Genomic DNA, 24,261 nt, shown 5'->3' on the forward strand with positions numbered 1-24,261 from the left:
GCCCCGTGGGAAACAGCGTCCCCGGCCAGTGTGGGTTACTTGGAACCATGCGGTCATATTTCGTGGAGGCCAGTAACTAAGCAAGATGCCACGGTTCATCCCGATTACTTGGAGCTCAAAAAGTGAAAGTGGCAACCTGGCTGCTTCCACCTCGGCCCCCTCCCCTTCCTCCCAAGGCCCTTCTCTGGGCTTGTCCCTTTCGAGGGGGCCTGAGAGCAGGATCGTGGTCCTGGGAGGAGCCGATACCTGTTTGCCAGTGAGATCACCCTGTTCGTGGCATCGGCCTCTTGCTGACACTTGATTTTCTCAGCTGTTGCTTTTTCAAACGCTGAGGTCAGGTTGCTCAGGTTGGCATTAAGTTCCTGCAAAACCAGGTTGGAAAGGTGCTGGAAACCCCCGAGGCCTCCTAGCACCCTGCCTCGGCAGCAGGGCTGGGCACTGTGAGCGCCGAGTATGGAAGAAGCTCCCACAAAGGCTGAGAGTCCTCTGGAGCATGGAGGCCAAGGACGCCAAGCAGATCCCGGCACCACCTGGCCCTTCCTGCCGCCTGCATCCTCTCGCACTGCTTAATAATTCATGACGGCGGGCCGTGCTGGCCCATTTTAAACAGAGATATTGACTGGCAGCGCAAGCCAGGGGCTTTCGTGTTTTGCAGGACAGCAGAGCGCCAGCACTTACAGCAATCTTGTTTTTGATCCGGGACAGCTTTTCCTGAGCCTCTGCCAGCTCTGCATTGGCCTCCTCCAGGGCCTGCCTCTTGGGTGCCACGTCACAGTAGACCTCATAGAAGCGAACGATGTTGATGCACCAGGAGCACAGGCCGGCAGCGGCCGTGGACTTGGAGCGGATGAACTCAGGGTCAAACGTCGGGTTGCCTTGATAGGGCCTGGCGAGGGAACAGCAGAAGGCTGGAGTGGTCACCCCGTCCTGCTCTGGCAAAGCGGGCCCAGAGAGGCTGAGTGTCTTGCCCAAGGTGGCACAGCTCTGGAGGGACAATGTTAGGATTCACACAGGCCCTAGAGGCCACCCCCCACCAGTTCCGCTCTCCCACTCCCGCTGCCCCATGGGGGCATTGCCCAGCTTTCCAAGCTGGGCACCGGGAGACTGAAACCATCTGATTACAGGGATGAGGCGCACAAGAGATGATGCTGCCAGTGTCGCACTCTGCGGGGACGGCACCGGGACCAAGAAAAACACCCATGGTGCGGCTTAGGCCCTCCAGAAACCAGTGTTTTAAAAGATGACACCAACACTGTTAGGTATGACCAACTGAACTGCCTGCAGAAAGAAATCTGAATGGGCAATTCAACATGATTTCTTTTTTTGTGAGATGGAGTCTCATTCTGTCACCCAGGCTGGAGTGCAGTGGAGTGATCTCGACTCACTGCAACCTCCACCTCCCGAGTTCAAGCAATTCTCCTGCCTCAGCCTCCTGAGTAGCCGGGACTATAGGTGTGCACCACCACACCCAGCTAATAATTTTGTTTTGTATCTTTAGTAGAGATGGGGTTTTACCATGTTGGCCAGGATGGTCTCGATCTTTTGACCTTGTGATCTGCCCACCTCAGCCTGGGTGCACTGGCTCATGCTGGGATTACAGGTGTGAGCCACCACCCGGCCCAAAATGTTAACTGAAACATCATTTGAACTGAGGTTGGGAACAGAGCCCGTCGTTTCTTGCTGTGGTCTACTGATGCTGCCTGTAGGCTGCTATTAAAATTAGGGTGCATTTCCCAACACATACCACACCATGTGGGCAGGGGGCAGTCCAGAAGGTTGTGGGGTGATGGAAGATGACATTCATGGAGGCCTCATTTATAATAGCAAAATGGAGACAGCCTAAATATTTACCAGTGCAGGAAAAATGGAGAACTTATGATTACTGTATGGTAAGATCATATATAATAAAGTTAAGAAAATCAAATTTACCTTTTTTTTTGAGACAGGGTCTCACTGTGTCACCCAGGCTGGAGTACAGTGATGTGTGATCACAGCTCACAGCAGCTCTGTCCTCCCGAGCTCAAGTGATCCTCCCACCTTAGCCTCCTAAATAGCTGGGACTACAGGCACATACCACCATGACTGGCTAATTTTGAAAATTTTTTATAGAGACAAGGTCTTTCTTTGTTGCCCAGGCTGGTCTCGAACTCCTAGGCTCAGGCAGTTCTCCTGCTTTGGCCTCGCAAAGTGCTGGGATTAAAGACTAAAGGTGTGAGGCTGGGTACGGTGGCTCACCCCTGCACTCCCTGCACTTTGGGAGGCTGAGGCAGGTGGATCACGAGGTCAGCAGTTTGAGACCAGCCTGACCAATATGGTGAAACCCTGTCTCTACTAAAAATACAAAAATTACCCAGGCATGGTGGTATGTGCCTATGATCCCAGCTACTCAGGAGGCTGAGGTAGGAGAATCACTTGAACCTGGGAGGTGAAGGTTGCACTGAGCTGAGATCGCTCCACTGCACTCCAGCCTAGGTGACAGAATGAGACTCCATCTCAAAAAAAAAAAGAAACAATACCGTATACATACATTTATTCCACTTTCAGTTTTTACTTAATATTATCACACACAAAAATCATTTTTCCCTGTGTTATTAAAACACTTCTCAGCCAGGCATGGTGGCTGGCCTGTAGTCCCAGCTACTCAGGAGGCTGAGGCACAAGAATCACTTCAACTAAAAAAAACACCTTAGAAAAAAGACTGAAAAGAAATATATCAAATGTTGATTGATAGTGGCAACACCCTAGGGTACCCCTACAGGTGTTCTTGTTTTATTCTCTTGTACTTTATTGTATGTTTCCGAGATGTTTTTCAGTGGTCCCACCCTCTTCCTCCCATATGGGAGGTACTGGAGTCCTAGCTGGGGTCACTGGGTCACTGGGGTCATGGGTTGTGGTCCTCAGTGGGAGACAGGCCGGGCACCCACAGAGTGGAACACCCTCAGAATGCCAGCATGTTAACATTTATGGGGTGAAATGCAGAGTCCACATGGCACCCTTCCCAAGTCCCACAGGCCATCCCAGAGGGAGCCACTGCCAGTCCTTCCCTCCAGAGGAAGGACCTTTATGGTCAGGCCAGTGAAAGGAGGAAAGATGCATGGCAGGGCCTCAGGCACGTGACCATTCACCGTGTATGCCTGTCTGCATGTGTGTGCTTATGTGTGTACATGTGCACACATATGTACATTTTGTATGTATGGCATTCACAGGTACACGTGTTCACATGTGCATATATATACATGTGCACATGTGTGCATTGCATTGCTACATGTATTCGTGTGCACATGCATGTGGATTGTGTGCACTGCCTTCATGTGTATGTTTATGTGTGCATGTATATGTGTGCTTACATACATGTATAAATGTGTGTGACGTGTATGCATTTTGTACATATGTGCATGTGTGCACTGCATTTGTGGCTACATGCATTCATGGGTGCATGCATGTGGATTGTATGCACAGCATTCATGTGTACATGTTTATGTGTGCATGTGTTTATGTACATGTATACAGCTGTATGTGTGTGACATGTGTGCATTTTGTACGTGTGCGTGTGCACACTGCATTCGTGGCTACATCTGTGCATGCATGTGCTTGTGTGGTCAGCTGCTCTCACAGGGGTGACCTCTGTGGGGCCTGGTTGGCCTCTCTCACAGACCTGTGGCCTGAGGGTTCCCGCTGCTGAGCTTGCTGCTGTGTTCTTGGGGCGCTGTATGGGGAAGGGGCTACCTAGATTCTGAGCCACAGGCCCCAGGAGGCTGGGGCAATGCTTCACCTCAGCACCCCACCTTGACCTGCTGGAGAGTCGGAGGGCAGCCCCAACTCACTGGAAGGCCTTCAAGCAGGCCTCGGGGATGTGCTCCTTGTCAAACTTCTTCAGGGAGTCTAGGAAGGTGTCCACCTTGCCCATCATGATCTTGGCTGCCTTCCAGCTCTTGTCCTTGGGGATCTTGCCCCCGGGTGCCGTCAGGATCATGACAGCAGCGGTGACGTTGACCACAGCGTCCGGGGGGGACCCGAAGGACTTCAGCTCTGTCAGGTTGTTCTGCAAACCACAGACAGGATGGGTCAGATGGGAGTTTGGGCCAGGTCCAAGGAAGCCGCTGTGAGCGCGTCACCACCCACGCCAGTAGGGAAGGCCGCTTCTTCTCCGCTGGGCCAGGGGTCCCCTTTCTTCCCCGCTCCTTTACCTTATTCAGAGTGTCCAGAGCCTCCTGCGCGGCCAGCAGGGCCGGTTCCGCTTTGGCCAGGTCCGTTTCACAAGCCTTTTGCTTCTCAGTGACATTCTGGAAGGAAGATGGACAGGAGAGGTCACTGAAGGTCTGTCTTTCTGCCTGTGGGGGTGTGTGTGCCTGTGTGTATGTATGTGTGTGTGTGCATCTATGCATATGTGGTGCACATGCATGTACATGTATGTGCATACACACATGTGCGTGTGTAGGCAGCGGTGGCGAGGGCTGACTCAGGCCCCAGCAGGTCTGAGCTCCACAGAGAGGTTGCCCCTCTGGCCCCTGCTCATTTGCTGCATTTGCTAACTGTGCTCCTTTGCCAATATCCCTCCATGCACCGTGGCTGCTGTCTGGAGCCCACCTTCCTCCCCTGCCTCCTCTGCTCTGTCCCACCCCCTCAGTGCTTCAGCAGTGGCTGGGATTCTGGAACGGGAACTGTTCCTTCTACTGGCCTGAGCTCACAAGACTGGAGGGGAAATCCAGGGGCCATCTAGACCACCTTGGCTTTTCGACCTTATTGTTTCTGGGGCTGTTTAATAATCCCTATAAAATGGAACATTTCAGAGTGTACAGCTCATCCCCCCTCTAAGAAAGCAGAAACTCCTTCATTCATGCACATGTTCATTCATTCACTCAGCAGACAGTGTGCAATGATTGGACCGCTCTTAATTTAAATAATTACACAGCTATGGGACTGATGACAAAAAAAACACCCAGGGAGGGGTGATCTGAAGTTGCGCCAATGATGCTGTGGGCCTCCAGGCTCCAAAGGTGAAGATGCTCCCCCTTCACCTTTGATTTCTGTTGAAGCGGCAGTTCTCAACCTCGGCCACCCCACAAACCAGCAAGGAGCCTGCTGGGAATACTCTGAACCCCTCTGTGGTGACTAAGCAACCCCACGCTTCTGGAAGAACTGGCAAAACCCAAGCTATCTGAAATAACAAGACGAAATTGTTGATTTTTAACCTGTAAATTCTCCTAGAATTTGGTTTTCCTGAAATGAGTTCTTTGCTTTGTGATGCTTGTTACTTACTGTATCGATTGTATTTGAGAAAATGAAGGGTAATGTGAAATGCTGAGATGTGACTTATAACTTTGGCTCTGCTAAGATGAAACTTTTAACTCTGGCTCTGCTGAACTGTTCTGGTAAAAACAGGAATTCTGTGAAAGGGCCTAACCACACAGCTTGACTGCCGGAGAGAGATGACAGCGCGTAACGGGCTTCTCGTTGCAGAGAGCCTATACGTGGACATGTGATGGAGAGGCTTGTTACCTGGATTTCTTTCCCAGGAAAGGCATATCGATTCGAGCCCTGGAAAGGGAATGCGACCCTTCTGGAGAGCCTATAAGCAGACGCATGAGGAGCGCCTGTCTCTGTGGTGGAGAGAAGGATGTAAAAGTCTTTTTTCTCCCACTGCTCCCCCAGGCCTGCGTGGAGGCCCCTCCTCTTGCGGTTTTTGTGGTCAGGCTGGTTGTCCTGTGTCAGATCCTGCTCCCTCTGTAGCTGTGAGCCCAATGTGTTCTTGCTGATCATCCTAAGTTTATGTTTAACCTCTGTTCTTGCTAAGGTGTATGGTTTCTATGCTGACACACAGAAAGTTGTCTTTGCATTGTTCTGCTTTAATAACACCGCGTTGTGGTTTCTGTGCACCAGTTTTTGCAAATGTATTCTTTTTGTATAATTATCACCGAAACGTTGTGTAACCTCGCTCCCCTCCCCCACTGAAAGAGCACAATAAAAAACAAGTTTTCAGGGGAATGTCAGACATCCACGAAGCCACATTATGTGGTGTCTCCCCTGGGCCCAGCTTTAAGGAAAACTTTTTCCTCGTCTCTCTCTCTTTTTCACTGACCACGTGATCACTTTGAGAGATCTTAAATCCACATTGATGTATTGGGAGCTGGTCTCGCCAATAGGAGCCCACCCCTGGCCAATGACATCCTACCCTCTGTGGGGGTCCAGAGCGGCACATCCGAGGACCAGGCTCCAGTGAGGTCTTCTCAACCCCTCCATGGTCACAGCTTGAGGCCATCTTGTTAACATGCAGGCCCCATTCAGCAGAGCTGAGCTGGTGCCTGAGAACCTGCATTTCTCGCAATCTCCTAGTAAGGCTGCCGCTGCGGGCTGGGGGCTGAACATGGAGGAGCTGGGTTGCAGGGTTGGGAGCTTTCTAAGGAAAGCCCACTTGTGAGCGGGGGCCCTCACCTGGGAGAGACGCTCTCCTTCTGGGGACCCGCTGGTTTAGGAACCTCATCCTTCTATGCAGGTCTTAGCCTTTTCCGTGTCTGTTGGTGGCACGTGACCACATGGGGAGGCCTGGGAGGCCTGGCCAGTGCAGCAACCCTGCTAAGGCCACACTGGGCTGCCTCTGCCTACCTTATTAATGACCTCGACTTTCACTTCTTCCTCGTCAGCAATAGCCTTCTCTTTGCTGACCTTCTCGGTCTCGATGCCGACCACCTGGATCAATTTATCTGCACTCTCATTCTTCTGCTTGAGCTCAGCCTCTTGAATCGCCAGCTTGGCTTTCAAGTCATCCACCTGGGGAGGGAGAAAGCAATTAACGGCAAGCGTGGGCCGCAGCCAACGCACGCTGCCCTGCACAGGAGGAGCAGATGGCAGCACAGCGTCTGACGATTCCCAGTGACTCGTTTTGGAGGGTCTTTTCAGTATCTTAAAAGTAAGTATTGATTGAACACTGACTATATACACGGGGTCACAAGTATGAGACATTCCTGGGGCTCAAAGGAATTGGCAAGTTGACTAAATAGAAAAACAACTGCAGCCTAGGCAACATAGTGAGACCCTGTCTGTATAAAAAATAATAATAAAAAATTAGCCAGGCATGGTGGCCTGCACCTGTGGTCCCAGCTACCTGGGAGGCTGAGGTGGGAGGATCGCTTGAGCCCAGGAAGATGAGGCTGCAGTGAGCCATGATCGCACCACTGCATTTCAGCGTGGATGACACAGCGAGGCTCTGTCTCAAATGCCAACTGAGTTGCAGTGCTGAGCAGCCAGGGATGGCCAGGGCCCCTCCAGGCTGATGGGAGAGTGACAGTGAGAGTTCGGGGGGGGCAGGGGTCCAAAAGCTCCCTCAGAAGCAAGTGGGAGGTCTTAGTTTGCTCATCACTCCAGCAGGGAGGTGGTGGCTATTTTCAGGCCCCCGCCCCCGACAGGTGTCAACGGTGGGCAATAAAGATGAAAGAGCCGGGACTGCATGATGGAGGGTGTCTGAAGCAGGCAGAACCCATACAAATCAAAACGACATAGAGGAGAGGATCCAGGAAGAGTTTTGAGCCGGGCACCACAGTACGAACAGCATTTACAAATGAACAAATGCATTTTCACTGACTGCATTGGGCTTTGCGATCAAATCTCACCAGACACAGGACAGGAGCCATCACCTGTGTCAAGCAGTCTCCGCACGAGCAGGACTGTAAAAGCATTCTGAGTCTTTGCTATGACAGGTACACTAACTGAAAGCTTCCCGAAGGCAGGAAGCATGCTCATCTTACTTCAGGCAGTGCTGAGCCCCGGTGTGACCAGCCCACAGAAGCCTGACAGTAACGGCTCCTGGGAACTGGTGGCCGGCGCCCCCCACCTACCTGGGAAGCCGTGCTCTGCAGCTTCATCAGGCCGTTCTCCAGCCTCTCGACTTTGGCAGCCAGCTCTGTTCTCTTCTTGGCCAGCAGGTTCTGGTACAGCTTGATCTGCTCCAGAAAGGTTTTGGGCGTGGTGTAGTTGTAGCGTCTCTCAGTAGCCAGGTACACCTTGGACATGTCATTGACGGTGGTGTGCACATAGGACATGAAAAAGCTGAGGGAGGCCTTGACTTCCCACTACAAAGACGAGACAGCTGGTCATCCCTGGGACCCCGTCCTGCAGATCAGCAAAGTGGGGCTTCCCAGACTCACTGAGGGCCCTGGACAAGGTGCCCTGAGGCCTCTCAACCTCAGTGGCTTCCAATGCCCAAAGGGGCTCCTGAGAGCAACAGATCCTGGGGCTCTTGTGGGCATTTCACCATGAAAGGGTTTAGCTCAGTGCCTGGGACACAGAAGAGCTTGTTACCATTATCTCTGATGCACACACACGTACATGCACACATGCACATGCATATATACACACGCACTCACGTACCTGTATACACATGCACACGCACTCACGTACCCACATCTCCACATGTGCATGCTCATTCATGTCCTCCGCATCTATACATGTGCACACACATTCACATAACCACATCTATACATGTGCACACATACCTGCATCTGTGCACATGCATATGCACATACCTGCATCTATACACATTCACATATCCGCATCTATACACGTGCACACACATTCACATATCTGCATCTATACACGCGCACACACATTCACATACCCGCATCTATACACGTGCACACACATTCACATACCCGCATCTATACACGCGCACACACATTCACATACCGGCATCTATACACGCGCACACACATTCACATACCTGCATCTATACAGGCGCACACACATTCACATACCGGCATCTATACACGCGCACACATTCACATACCGGCATCTATACACGCGCACACACATTCACATACCTGCATCTATACACGCGCACACACATTCACATACCGGCATCTATACACGCGCACACACATTCACATACCTGCATCTATACACGCGCACACACATTCACATACCGGCATCTATACACGCGCACACACATTCACATACCTGCATCTATACACGCGCACACACATTCACATACCGGCATCTATACACGCGCACACACATTCACATACCTGCATCTATACACGCGCACACACATTCACATACCTGCATCTATACACATACAAACACATTCACATACCGGCATCTATACACGCGCACACACATTCACATACCTGCATCTATACACGCGCACACACATTCACATACCCGCATCTATACACGCGCACACACATTCACATACCTGCATCTATACACGAGCACATTCACATACCTGCATCTATACACGCGTACACACATTCACATACCGGCATCTATACACGCGCACACACATTCACATACCTGCATCTATACACGTGCACACACATTCACATACCGGCATCTATACACGCGCACACACATTCACATACCTGCATCTATACACATACAAACACATTCACATACCGGCATCTATACACGCGCACACACATTCACATATCTGCATCTATACACGCGCACACACATTCACATACCTGCATCTATACACGCGCACATTCACATACCTGCATCTATACACGCGCACACACATTCACATACCTGCATCTATACACGCGCACACACATTCACATACCTGCATCTATACACGTGCACATTCACATACCTGCATCTATACACGCGCACACACATTCACATACCTGCATCTATACACGCGCACACACATTCACATACCTGCATCTATACACGCGCACACACATTCACATACCTGCATCTATACACGCGCACACACATTCACATACCTGCATCTATACACGCGCACACACATTCACATACCGGCATCTATACACATACAAACACATTCACATACCGGCATCTATACACGCGCACACACATTCACATACCTGCATCTATACACATACAAACACATTCACATACCTGCATACCTAAAAAAGTACAAGGCTGAGACTATGTTTTCATATCCCAGATAATTCTCCAAATATTTATTGTTTACTCCCAAGGCTGGGTTCTGGGATTTAGAACCTCTTTCTCCCAGCCCTCTGGGCCTGCCCACCTACCTGAAGGCAGACACTGGGAGCTTTGCCCAGAAACTGTCTCAGCGATATTCATTTTAATTCAGGATGTTCTGAAAAGTAATGAATTCATCCAACACACATGGGTTAGCATGTGCGTAGTGCTGGAGGCGGGTGGGGCAATGCCTGTTTCTAGGAAGCCTCTGCCATGGGAACTAGAAACCCAAATCTATGCTCCAAAGGACACTTCTGAACTGAAGAGTTACTGGGAGTGACCAATCTCATAAATGAATGCTCTAACAGCAAGTGGGCTCTTCTTCCCATCTTTAAAAACCAGGAGAAAGAGAAGTTAGTTTCAGGTTTATTCTAGCCTACTCAATCACTTCATATGCGTTCAAAATAACTAAGAGATGGTAATAAAGGGGGCTGATCCTAAGGGCTCCTCATCCCTCCTACTGAGTTCGTTGAAAGTGAGCCAGAGTTTATAGGTGATTTCCAGGCAAGCATTTAGCTTAAACAGTGAACATGGGCACCATATTTCATCGTTTTTTTGTTTTTGAGACAGTCTTGCTCTGTCACCCAGGCTGGAGTGCAGTGGTACAGTCTCAGCTCACTGCAACCTCTGCCTCCCAGGTTCAAGCGATTCTCCTGCCTCAGCCTCCCAAGTAGCTGGGATTACAGGCATGAATCACCACATCCAGCTAATTTTTATATTTTTAATAGAGATGGGGTTTCACCATGTTGGCCAGGCTGGTCTTGAACTCCTGACCTCAAGCGATCTGCCCACCTCAGTCTCCCAAAGTACTGGGATTATAGGTGTGAGCCACCACCCCTGGCCTTGGGCACCATCTTTCAATAAAAAGAGACTTCGAGAGAATGTGGGACCTATCATTTCCCCTGAGGTGCACAAGGCAATGGTGTGCACCCTTGTGTATGCTTAACCCAGCAAACAGGCTCTCCAGCCAGCACTCGAGACAAGGTAGAAAGCCCGAGAGGCCCACGCTGTCCGCACGCTGTGTGTCCTCAGCCCTCCTGAACTGGCCCTGGGGCCTTGGCCACACAGGTCCTGATTGGAAACCCCGCCTCCATGGCTCAGGATTGCAGGACAATGAAACAAAAAACCCAACAGCCACCTCAGTTCACAATTCTGATGGTTTGTTCATCACGCATTTTTTTAGCATTCATTTCCATCTTCAAAATGAATACATTAAAACCTCACTTATCTGGATGCCTGAGGTTTCTGGCAGCCTCTTAAATGTTGAGCCCCAGGCGGGCGCCTCACTCAGCTCACCCTAGTCCCAGCTCCTTCTCTCCCAGGGAGCCAGCCCTTGCCTACCCCTGTCCTCCCGGCTCTGTGCTGCGGCAGAGGTGGCCCTGGTAACTTACTGGAATTCCCTCGGTCTCCTCCAGGAAGCGTGCGCTGACGGACACCAGGGCATCTTCTGGCCACTCGTGGAACCAGTCGATGGCCGTGCAGTTGACCACAGCTGGGAATTTTCTGGCTCGTACCCGCAGCACGGAGCCCACAGGGGAGAAACACAGGATCACCTGGGTGTGGGGGACACAGAGGCACTGTTCACTGGGACTGCAGTGCCGGGGCCTAATCCATCAGTCCAGAGAAAGCTCTTCCAGAAAGCCGGGCTTGGCTGCCCAGGGCCTGGGGAGCGCAGTCCCCGTTCTGGGTTTGCAAGGCGGCTGCTGCACTGCAGTGAATAGCTGCTCATCTGACTCCTGCTCTCACTAGCAATCCCAATCCCTCCCGAAGGGGCGCCTGCCTCTCTAAAAAAGAGAAAGGGCAAAGAAAGGAGTGGGGAGTGGGCATCCACATTGGACAGATGAGGCCTGAGAACAGCCGTGCTCCAAGCCCTCCGGTTCAGCAGGAGGGGTCCCTGCTAGGCCCTGGAGGACAGCGGCTAATTCCCAGAAAGGGCAGGGAGTCCCTGGGACCCCAGCTGGAGAAGCTGCTGTGGAAACAGACCTGGGGGGCTCTCTGGCTAGATAAGAACGTCCCTTGCCATGGGCTTCAGCCTCCCAGCTGCCTTTGCCCTCTGGTCCCCTCTTTCGTGGTGTAGATACTGCACGGACATTGCCATTTGTGGGGTGGCTCACGCTTGGCTGACTTTGCAGCCCTCACTACATGATGACGTGAGGGTGCTTGGACAGAGCAGGCAGTGACAGGGCCAGAGAGGATCCAGGAGCGGGCAGTGCCCATCAGGGGACGCCTTTGCCTCCACAGATAGCATTCACTCACTGGGCTAGGCAGCCTGGAGAGAGGCAAGAGGGCCCCTGCTCTATTTGAGTCACGTAGGGAAAACGGTGGCCGGCACGTACCCAGGAGAGCTATGGGGTTGGCTGCCCCCAAAATGCAGCACCACTGAACTCTGGAGAAGACAGGGCTGACAGTTCCAGGGGCTGTCTGTCCTGCTAGGGGAGTTTAGCCCACTTGCCCTAGAGGCGATACAGAAAGTCATGGTGCGGCCAGGTGTGGCAGCTCACGCCTGTAATCCCAGCACTTTGGGAGGCTGAGGCGGGCAGATCACCTGAGGTCAGGAGTTCAAGACCAGCCTGGCCAACATGGTGAAACCCTGTCTCTATTAAAAATACAAAAATTAGCTGGGTGTAGTGGCACATGCCTGTAGTCCCAGCTACTTGGAAGGCTGAGGCAAGAGAATCATTTGAACCGAGGACTCAGAGGTTGTAGTGAGCCGTGACTGCACCACTATACAGCCTAGACGACAAGAGCAAAATTCTTTCCCACCCCCTCAAAAAAAAATCAAGGTGCATTTATCTACTTAAACCAGCTATGTGCGGGGAGGGGTCACAGGGTCGGCTCTGTCCACAGATGTGGATTTAACCAACCATGGACTGAAAATAATTTCAAAAAATAAAGATAAAATAATATAAATTAAAATATAACACGTATTTACATAGCATTTTATATTATATCAGGTATTATAAGTAATCTAGAGATGATTTAAAGTAGCGGGGAGCATGTTCAAAATACAACACTGTTTTATATCAAGGCCTCGAACACCCATCCCTCTGTGGATTCTGGTTTCCATGGGGGTCCTGGAATCCATCCCCCTCAGATACCAAAGGACAGCTGTAAACACTTCTTTTAGCCCCAAGGCACCTCTAACCACCAACCCACGTAAAAAAATCTCCAGGTTCCAGTTCTTCAGACAGCCCCACCCCTAACGCTCTCCTAACAGGATTTCACACCCCATGAAGGATTAGTCTCCCTACTCTATGCAGAGCAAAAACCCAAGCCCTGTTGGCAATAGGAGCCAAGCTGGGCTCCTGGGGCCCAGCCCAAGACAGGCGTCCCACCTTGAGCTGTCTGCGCACTTTCTCGATGAAGAATTTCCAACACTCTTCCCGGGTGTCGGTGATGCCGAGGGACTTGACTTGGGGTCGCATGGAGGAGATGATGTTCTCCACCTCATCCTCCGTGAACAGCCCGGGGATCTCTCCTGAGGCCAACAGGTCATTGATCAGCACCAGAAACTGCTCCTCAGCCACCTGGGAGTCTGTCATCAGGAACACCGAGGGGACGTTCTTCACGGCAGCCTTTATGTACTGAGCAGCGAGGTCGACCTGGACGGAATAAGGACATGCTTAGGGGCCTTGGTAAGAAGATGCTCAATTAGAGACATCATCCACAACCACCCAGAACCCAGGGCCATGGAGTCAACTTTCTTTTTCTTTTATTCTGTGATACAGAGTCTCGCTCTGTCATCCAGGCTGGTGTGCAACGGCACGATCTCGGCTCACTGTAACCTCCACCTCCCGGGTTCAAGCGATTCTCCTGCCTCAGCCTCCCAAGTAATTGGGATCACTGGCACACTCTGCCACAGGACCAACTTTCTAAGAAATGTAGGCCAGGCATGGTGGCTCACGCTTATAATCCTAGGGCTTGGGGAAGCTGAGGTGGGGGATCCATTGAGGCCAAGAGTTCAAGACCAGCCTGAGCAACACAGCAAGACCCTGTCTTTAAGGAAAAGAAAAAAGGAAGAATCCAAGGTCTGTAGCAGAAGACCCAAAACCTTAAACAGAGCACAGCCAGGTTCACAGCAGCCATCAGGACACCCAAGTGTCCATCCACGCATGAACAGGCACACAAAGCACAGTCCATCTGTGCAATGGAATCGGATTCGGTCATAAGAAGGGAGGAAATTCTGACACATGCTAAATCACAGACGGACCTTCAGGACATGGCACTGAGTAAAGAAGCTGGACACGAAAGGACAAATACCATGTGATTCCACCTACATGAGGTCCCGAGAGCAGCCAAAGTCAGAGCAGAAAGAAGAACGGAGGTTGCCAGGGACTGGGCTGGGGAAGGGGGAGTTTTTCCTTCATGAGACAGAGCTCCTGTTTGGGAGGATGAAAGGGTTCTGGAGAGGGACAGTAGTGACAGTCACACAAGAACGTGAATGTGCTTCATGCCACTGGACTAGATGTGAAAGGTGGTGAAAATGTCTTACTTTTTTTTTTTTGAGGCAAAGTCTCACTCTGTCACCCAGGCTGGAGTGCAGTGTCGCGATCTTGGCTCGCTGCAGCCTCCACCTCCCAGCTTCCAGCAGTTCTCCTGCCTCAGCCTCCCAAGTAGCTGGGACTACAGGTGTGCACCACCACACTCAGCTAATTTTTGTATTTTCGGTAGAGACCGGGTTTCACCATGTTGGCCAGGCTGGTCTCAAACTCCCGACCTCAGGTGATCCGCCCGCCTCAGCCTCCCAAAGTGCTGGGATTACAGGCGTGAGCCACCTCACCCAGCTGAAAAATCTTACTCTTCTATTTGTCTTGGAAAAAAATTTTTTAAAATAAAAGAACAGGCTGGGTGTGGTGGCTTACATCTATAATCCCAACACTTTGGGAGGCTGAAGCAGGCAGATCACCTAAGGGAAGAAGTTTGAGAGCAGCCTGGCCAAAATGGTGAAACCCAGACTCTACTAAAAATACAAAAATTAGCCAGTCATGGTGGTGGGTGCCTGTAATCCCAGCTACTTGGGAGGCTGAAGCATGAAAATTTCTTGAACCCTGAGGCAGAGGTTGCAGTGAACCGAGATGTTGCCATTGTACCCCAGCCTGGGTGACAGAGTGAGACTCCATCTCAAAATAAACAAATAATAGTGAAAACAGTCAATTTTATACTATGCACATTTTATCACACCTGCAAAAGGAAAGAAAAAAATCTTAAATGGAGACCCTAAAAGAGGCCCTGAATAAATATACGGCAGGCTTGGCCTGGGAAACTCAACGGGGAACCCCCTTCGGAGTCATCCATATACACGGCAGAGCTCCTCCCAGCCCCAGTGGGTTTAAAGACAGAGCCACAAAATGATTTCACAGGAATTTTGGAAGAATAAATGAAGAAGAGGGTTTTTGTTTGTTTGTTTGTTTGTTTTTTTAAAGCATGGCCGGCAGGCACGGTGGCGCACACCTGTATTCCTAGCACTTTGGGAGGCTGAGGCAAGCAGATCAAGAGGTCAAGAGATTGAGACCATCCTGGCCAAGATGGTGAAACCCCATCTCTATTAAAAATACAAAAAATTAGCTGAGCATGGTGGCGAGTGCCTGTAATCCCAGCGACTCAGGGGGCTGAGGCAGAAGAATCACTTGAACCCAGGAGGTGGAGGTTTCAGTGAGCCGAGATTGCATCACTGCACTCCAGAGTGAGACTCCATCTCAAAAAAAAAAAAAAAAAAAAGCATGGCCAGGCACGGTACTCACGCCTGTAATCCAAGCACTTTTTGGGAGGCCAAGGCTGGCAGATCACGAGGTCAATAGATGGAGACCATCCTGACCAACATGGTGAAACCCCGTCTCTACTAAAAATACAAAAATTAGCTGGGCATGGTGGCGAGTGCCTGTAGTCCCAGCTATTCGGGAGCCTAAGACAGGAGAATTTCTTGAACCCAGGAGGCAGAGGTTGCAGTGAGCTGAGATCATACCATTGCACTCCAGCCTGGGCACAGAGCGGGCCTCCATCTTAAAAATAAAAAAAAAACAAAAAAACATTACAGAGCAGTAAATGCCTGCCAGCCTCATCCAAGTAGTAGCGTGTATTTCCAGGGTTTTGGCTATTTGCTTACTTATAATATTGAATTTAAAAAACTAGACCTACAGGCTTCTGTACTTATTGAAACAGCTTTAAAGCATCCACTGTAGGCACCACATGCCTGCTCCATCCTTCTGAACCAGGTCCCATTCCTCCAAGTGTCTCTGTATAAAGAGAAACGTCACCAAGCCAGATCTTTTGGAGTTGACCAGGGTCAAAAAAGCCAGCCTCAAATCTCCTATCTTTCGAGAAGCTAAGAAAAAGCAAGGGGAATCCATGAGCCTGGAAAAGCAGGTGGGTCTCCAGCCATGGCTATGTCCTTGGACCCTGCCTCAAGGCAAGGGGCAGAGTGTGAGAGCAGGGATGACCTTGAGTCAAAAACGAGTCACCCTTCAGGTAGCAAGTGCATTGGGTAGAGACTGACCATACCAGACCCCCCCCCTTTTTTTTTTTTTCCTGATTTTACTTTTTTAGAGATAGGACCTCACTGTGTCACCCAGGCTGGAGAGCAGTGGCATGATCACAGCTTATTGCAGCCTCTACCTCCTGGGCTCAAGTGATCCTCCTGCCTTGGCCTCTCAAAGTTCGGGGATTACAGGCTTGAGCCACTGCACCTGCCCCATCTGGCTTTCTCACAGCCGCACTGTCCATCACCTGGCTGTGACCGCTGGGCTGCCCCTGGATTCCGGCCTGCCCCCACCTCACCCTCCCCACACACTCCCTGGCACAGTCTCCCCCACTCCCGCCCTCTTCACCACCGCTGAGGCCAGTCCCCGCATCTCCACCCCCACCCCATTTCTGCACTTCTCAGCCTCATGCATCCTGCTGGGCACTGGCTGCCTCATCCCGAGGTATATCATCTCCCCAGCTCTCCCTCCCATCTTGGTTGAGAGCCCCATGGTGCTACTGAAGCTGGAGATGCCTACATCCCTGTCATCACTGTCAGCCAAGGATGGCAATCCTCACCTGCATCTAGGCCTGCCTAGGGACCAGCCATGAGTAAGGGGCACAGGCTTCCCTTTCTCTGGCCAGAGTATCATCAGCGGCATCTTTCCTTGCCACAGCCAATGCCACCGGCAGTAGAGAGCAAGGACAGGGAGCCAAGGTTTGAGAGTGGGGTGTGCGAGCTGCGCAGCAAGGCCTCCTCCCTGAGAATCATGTGAGGCCAAGCCCCCCACCCCATCCGATGGCTGCTTCTCACCCCTCCCCTTTCCTCTGCAGGAAGTCGGGGGCACCTGAGTTGCTGGGACCATGGTCCCTTGTTTTGCTGAAAGGCTTTCATCATGGGGCAGCCCAGCTCCAGCTGCTGACTCAGGCTGGGGAGAAGGTTTCACCGAAAGAAAAGCTCCCCACCGCCTGGCCCCGGGGGCTGTGTGTGGGGTGTGAGAGGGGAGCTGGGGTAGCACCTGAAGGTTTTAGATCCTGGACCCCAGCTGAGCCCCTGAGGTCATACATGCCCTCCCTCTCGGCAGGCACAGGCCTCGCTGGTCCTGCTTCACCCTCCCCGCCATTATCCCTTCTTATCGCACCTGCCTGCTTTTGGGCTTTGTGGGGTCACAGGCCTTGTGCCCCAGCTCCACCCAGGTCATCCTTCGGCAGTTTCTGTGCTTTCAAACTATCCTTCCCGTGTCCTAAACACTGCTAGGTCCTGTCCCCTTTATCCCCCGGCTTGCACATCTGGATGGTGTCTCGTTTTCTTGGGACCGAGCCCAGGGCTTTTCACGCGGCACCCTGTCCTCCAGGGCCCGTTCCCCACCCCTTTCCTGTGCACCCCTAGCCTCTAGCAGGTGCCACAGCTTTCAGTACCTACTTTATAATTTTACATCATCACAAACATATACGTTACCCTCATGGGCTGAGCCTGTTACTAGGACAGCACTATTAGAATCAGAATCACTGTCATCCCAGCACTTTGGGAGGCCGAGGCAGGTGGATCATGAGGTCAAGAGATTGAGACCATCTTGGTCAACATGGTGAAACCCCGTCTCTACTAAAAAATAAATAAAAAAAACATTAGCTGGGCAGGGTGGCGTGTGCCTGTAATCCCAGCTACTCGGGAGGCTGAGGCAGGAGAACTGCCTGAACCCAGGAGGCGGAGGTTGTGGTGAGCCAAGATTGCGTCATTGCACTCCAGCCTGGGTAACAAGAGGGAAACTCTGTCTCAAAAAAAAAAAAAAAAGAAAGAAAGAATCAGAATCACATGGAATGGCGCTCAGGAGGCTGGCTCCCCCAATATGATACAGGGAGTTTTCGCCCCGTGTATCTCTGCCCTTAGCTCTGAATCCACAGAAGCTGCTTAATAAATGATAGTGAAAGATGACTGCAAAGCTGATTCGTGAGGAGTGCAGGGGCAGTGAAATTCCACAGACCAGACTGCAGAGCGGCGGCTGATGTGGACGAATAAAATAGTACAGCACCCATGATCAGCCCCAGCAGGAGGGATCAGGAAGAAAATCCCCGCAGGGAGGCAGAGCAAGGAAACTACGCCGACAGGAAAGTAAACCAACACGACTTAGGTAACAGACTAGAGACTGCAGCGGAGAAAGCTCAGTAAACCTATACAGCTCCAGGTTCAAATGACACTTGAGTGACGGCGGAGACCAACTCCATCAGGTGTGCTGAGAACCCATGGCTCACTACTGCTCATGGGTCCAGAAGGCCGGGCCGTGTTCGGGAGTGCCCATTTGAGGACTTCAAAAAAGAGCAGGCTTTCGTTTTTGTAATCCATTGGGAAGGCAGAGAACACACAGCCAGAAACTGGAGACTGTCCCAGAGGGTGGCTGTCCCTGGCACAGCCTGGCTTGCCCCCGTCCAGGGTCTCTGCCTGCAGATGCCTCTCACCACTCCCGGCAACACTGGCTCCAGGTCTGCCTGCTAAAGTCACCAGCCCAGCGACTGCCTCAGGGCCATGGGCTGTGGGAGGTTCCCCTTAGGGCTCCCCCTTGGGTCTGGCAGCATCCTGGCCCCACGACAACACCCCGGGCACAGACCCAGAGAAGGCATGGCCGTGTAGCACCATCTCATCAATTTCAGGTCTAATTTCAAGCACGGTGATTTGTTCTGAACTAATGGTACGCAGCTGCCTGAACCAATGGTACACAGAGAGCAGATTTTCAGGAACAAGAAATCAGTAAAAACCCTCAGCAGTGTGTCTTGGGTGTGGGAGATCTTATGTTTACTCTAATGTTTATTTAATTCATTTCAAAAGCACCATTCAGAAGCTCAGGCGTGCAGTCAGACACCTAGTCACGGCTCTGAATTCTGTCATCTGGAGAGAGAACAGGGAACCATTTGAAACACTCAGTGACCAGGGCAGGAATCCAATCTTTCTGCCTCTGTGATCTGTGTTGACTTTCTGGACTGTGTCCATCGAGGCATCGAGAGACACACTCTCCACCTCAGTCACACAGGCACGCGCACTGGCCGGAAGGTTTTCTGGCCTCGGATTTCTAAGGTAAAGATCCCTTAGATAAGGACTACTGGTGATGCTCGGATTCCCTGTGCTGGCTGGCTTCATTTTGGAAAAGAAAGTGGTGAAGTTTTTCTTTACTCCCTCATCCGACTGCAAAAGGCAGCTATTGAACAGTCACCTTGAGGTCGGAGATCCCATAGCCCTTCTTGAGGGTGATCTGGAACACATCGAGGCCGCTGATGTATGCCGCCAGGCGGGAGAGGCTCTGTTTGCCACTGCCGCCCACGCCTACCAGCAGGGCGTTCCCCCGGGGAGACTCCAGGATGCGATTAATCCTGCAGACGTGAGCCATGGCATCCTCAAACAGCACCTGCAGAAACCAGAGAGATGCCACAGCATCTTATAGCACCTGGCATCAGCTCTGTCACCAGCACGGACCCTGCGCACACTGAGGTGCACACCGTGTGCCCCACAGCCCCGCAGAATGCCACTGGATGTTGATAATGCAGCCGGAGAGGGTGACCTCGTCCAGGTCCCATGCCCTTGCCATCAGCCCCAGCCTGCTCACCAAATTCATGATCGCATTAACTTCATTGTAGCTGTCCAGGACGTCCACCAGCAGCTTGTTCAGATGAGCCACATCAGTTACAGGGACGTATTTGGGATCGCCAATCCCTTGAGCAAAGTGGCAGAAGATATTTGGCTTGGCAAATAAGAGCTCTTCACCAAGATCCTAGGAAAACAAGAGACGATACTTCTGGTTCTGGCCACCATGACCACACAGTTAATTAACAGCAGCTCAGTACTTTGCCACAGTGGCCCAGGAGGTCACCCTGGGGTACCAGAACCAGTCTTCAGGGGCCTGAACTTGGGGCTGTGGGCCCATCAAACCGCTGGGCAAATTTCCTGGGGTGGGAGGGTCTGATCCCACTGTATCAGGAAGGAATTCATAGTCCAAAGAAATGACTCCACCAAGAACACACAGGACACACCAGCAAGGCACACTGAGCCACACAGGGCCTCTCTCCACCCCGAGTGGATGGAGGGAGGTGACATACCCTCATCTACTAAGTGCTTGATTCTCACTTGGACCCACAGCCACGTGCTAGAATGATCGCGTGCAACCTAACATGGATCTTCCCACCACCACCAAAGGGCCCTACCGAGGGGTCTGTGGGGCTCAATGGCTGCAGATGCTCCCCCTCTTAGAGCCATGCTGGGTGCAGGAGAGAGACAGGGTAGCCTGACTTACATCAAAGAACTTCTTGGTGGAGGCCATGGTGACTCTGCGCAGTATTTCCTGGTCTTTTTCGTCAACCATTTTGTCACCATACACTCGTTCAGCCTCATGTAGCCAAAGGCGGACAAGGTCCAGTGGGGTTTTCAGAACTTCTGCCATGGAAAATAAGAGTCCCTGCCCCAAACACAGGATGGTCAGCACCATTAGCCATTATGAAGGCGAGTCCAGTGCTGGACACAGAGGACCTAAGGAGCAGCCTCCTCCCCCGGGCTGAGGGGACCTGCTCAGCTGTTGGCACAGCATTCACTTGGGGCCAGGGAAGCCACTCATCACAGACGTCCCGCAAATCCCAGATGCCAGAGCACGTGTTTGTGTCCTGAGAGATGTGGAGGAGTTTTCGGCCGGGCGCGGTGGCTCACATCTGTAATCCCAGCACTTTGGGAGGCCGAGGCGGGCAGATCATGAGGTCAGGACATCGAGACCATCCTGCCCGCGGTGGTAAAACCCCATCTCTACTAAAATACAAAAATTAGCTGGGTGTGGTGGTGCACAGCTGTAATCCCAGCTACTCGGGAGGCTGAGGCAGGAGAATCACTAGAACCCAGGAGGCAAAGGTGGCAGTGAGACCAGATTATACCACTGCACTCCAGCCTGGGCAACAGAGCGAGACTCTGTCTCAAAAAAAAAAGAAAGAAAGAAATGTGGAGGAGTTCTCCTCACAGGACAGGGTTGCGGCCTCATCCTCTAGTAGAGTGAATGGTGGAGGGCCAAGGGAAGCTAATCATAAAGGGAACTAGCAATTGATGCCACAGTGATTGATGTCACTGGCTTGGGCGCTGCAGCAAGTCTATTTGGTCCAGTCCTGGCTTGTTCATTTACTAAGCAAGCAACCCTGGGCAAGCTGGACAAGAGCTGATTGAGGGCCTGCAATTTCCCAGGCACAGCAAGGAAGCAACAGACCCTGACATTGGAGTTGACATGCTAGTGGGAGGAGGTGGCCAGGTACGAAAAGAAACGGTCATTTTACACTGTGATGTGTGCTCCGAATGACACACCCAGAGTACTGAGACTGAGTGTGAGGGATGAGGAGGGGCCTCTGTAAGAACATGATATTTGAGTTGATACTTTTTGTTTTTTTGAATAGAGTCTTGCTCTGTGGTTCAGGCTGGACAGCAGTGGCATGATCTCAGCTCACTGCAACCTCCGCTTCCCAGGTTCAAGTGATTCTCCTGCCTCAGCCTCCCAAGTAGCTGGGATTACAGGTGCACAGCACCATACCTGGCTAATTTTTATATTTTTAGTAGAGATGGGGATTCACCATATTGGCCAGGCTGGACTTGAACTTCTGACCTCGTGATCTGCCCGCCTCGGCCTCCCAAAGTGCTAGGATTACAGGTGTGAGCCACCATGCCTGTCTGGGCCAATACTTTATATGGGAGGAAGTAGGCATAACTTAACCTCCCTTAGCTACAAACTCCTGCTTAGTAAAGTGGGGATATGAGTACCAAACTTATGTGCTGTTGGAGGAGAAAATGAGGATGTAAATAAGGTGCCAAATCCAATCCCTGACTCAGAGTAAGCAGTCAGTAAATGAGAGAAAATATTATTACCATCACCACCACTATCATTATCATAACCACCACCACCAACACATAACTATCACCACCATCATCATCACCACCATCACCATTATCACCATCACATCCATCACCATCACGATTATCACATCATATCACCATCATCACCATTATCACCATCATTACCACATCATCACCACCACCACCATTATCATTACTAACACCATCACTACCACTATCACCACCATTACCACCACACTATCACTATTACCACCATCATTACCATCATCACAACCACTATTGCCATCATCACCACCACCATCATCACCACCATCACCACCATCACCACCACTATCATAACCACCACCATCACCACATCACCATCACATCACCATTATCACCGCCACCACCACCATCATCACCATCAACATTATCACCATCACATCACCACCATCATCACCATCACCACCATCATTATCACCATCACCACCACCATCACCATTATCACATCATATCACCATCATTACCATTATCACCATCACATCACCATCATTTCCACATCACCACCGCCACCATTATCACTAACACCATCACTACCACTATCACCACCATTACCACCACACTATCATTATTGCCACCATCATTACCATCATAACCACCACTACTGCCACCATCACCACCACCACTGCTATCATCATAACCACCACCATCACCACATCACTGTCACATCACCATTATCACCACCAGCATTACCACCATCACTACCACTGTCATCACCACAATCATTCATCATCACTGCCATCACCGCCACCACCACCATTATCACCATTACCATCATCACCACCACCATTATCACCATTATCGTCTCCATCACCACCACCATCACCACCACTATTATCACCATCCCTACATCACCACCATCAGCACCATTACCACGATCACTGCCATCACAACCACCATTACCACCATCATTACCATAATCACCACTATTGCCATCATCACCACCACCATCACCACCTTTATTACAATCATTACCATTATTACCACCATCACCACCACCATTACTACCACTATCACCATCACAACCTTCATTATTGCCACCATCATTACCATCATCACCACTATGGCCATCACCACCACCATCACTATCATCAAAACCATCATCACCATAATCATCCTAGCCATCACTACCACCACCATCACCACCACCATTATCATAACCATCACTACCATTGTCACCCCCGTCATCACCATCACCACCATTATTACCATTACCATCATCACCAGCATGATCACCATTAGCATCACCATCAGCACCATCACTACCACCACCATCATCACCATCAGTATCATTACCATCATCACCACCATCAGTATCATTACCATCATTACCACCAGCATGATCACCATGAGCATCACCATCACCACTATTGTCAGTTCACAGCTCCCTGAGAGCTGTGATGAGGAGAGCACCTGGATCGGGGACTGGGCCATAAGATGGGCATGACCTAAAGCTAAAAGAGCAGTACCTGGAAAATATTGGAGAGGTCCCTGAGGTTGAAGACATAATGAAACTTAATGGCCGTGGGAAGAAATGTTGCTGCAATTTTCTGATGCAAAGCTGTTAGAGGAAAAAGACATGTTGGTTCCTATGTACTCTTAATGGCCGCAGGAAGCTCAGAGCTTCAAATTTCTAAAGCTGACAGACCATGGAATGGTGAAAACTGGAGTAAGAAATCTGCACAGCTCTTTGAACAGGGAGGAAGTTTGCTGTTCTGCAGTAAATCATGTCTGTGTACTGAATTTCCCAGCCTCTACCTCCCCCATGAAGCAACTGTATTTCACAATATCTCCTGTTGAAACATAGCATCGTTTTTAAAATATTGATTTAAAAGTATAAATAAAGGCTGGGCGCAGTGGCTCATGCCTGGAATCCCAGCACTTTGGAAGGCCGAGGCGGGCAGATCACAAGGTCAAGAGATTGAGACCATCCTGGCCAACATGGTAAAACACCATTT

The 24,261-nt window shown here is 51.0% G+C and overlaps 1 protein-coding gene across 8 annotated transcripts in view; it reads right to left on the reverse strand.

The window, feature by feature from the left end:
• The window catches only part of DNAH17 (dynein axonemal heavy chain 17), a 161,427-nt gene that overhangs the window by 34,642 nt on the left and 102,524 nt on the right, over positions 1-24,261 (reverse strand). For 5 of the 8 annotated variants that reach the window (XR_013536049.1, XM_035301933.3, XM_078374786.1 and 2 more), the window contains 13 exons: positions 23,773-23,864; positions 20,679-20,840; positions 19,995-20,159; positions 19,605-19,796; positions 13,281-13,547; positions 11,337-11,498; positions 7,833-8,066; positions 6,604-6,768; positions 6,173-6,358; positions 4,188-4,283; positions 3,825-4,042; positions 679-886; positions 247-362 (listed from right to left, as the gene is read on the reverse strand). Coding sequence is in view for 7 of the 8 variants with exons in the window: in XM_035301933.3 (XP_035157824.3) it covers positions 247-362; positions 679-886; positions 3,825-4,042; positions 4,188-4,283; positions 6,173-6,358; positions 6,604-6,768; positions 7,833-8,066; positions 11,337-11,498; positions 13,281-13,547; positions 19,605-19,796; positions 19,995-20,159; positions 20,679-20,840; positions 23,773-23,864 (2,263 nt within the window). In the remaining variant the exon portion in view is untranslated. Of the gene's footprint in view, positions 1-246; positions 363-678; positions 887-3,824; positions 4,043-4,187; positions 4,284-6,172; positions 6,359-6,603; positions 6,769-7,832; positions 8,067-9,995; positions 10,064-11,336; positions 11,499-13,280; positions 13,548-19,604; positions 19,797-19,994; positions 20,160-20,678; positions 20,841-23,772; positions 23,865-24,261 lie in introns of those variants that run through there. The other 3 variants (XM_035301936.3, XM_078374788.1, XM_035301940.3) reach the window with 2 other exon arrangements.

This window comes from Callithrix jacchus, chromosome 5, assembly GCF_049354715.1.
Source record: "Callithrix jacchus isolate 240 chromosome 5, calJac240_pri, whole genome shotgun sequence".
NCBI classification, from domain to species: domain Eukaryota; kingdom Metazoa; phylum Chordata; class Mammalia; order Primates; family Cebidae; genus Callithrix; species Callithrix jacchus.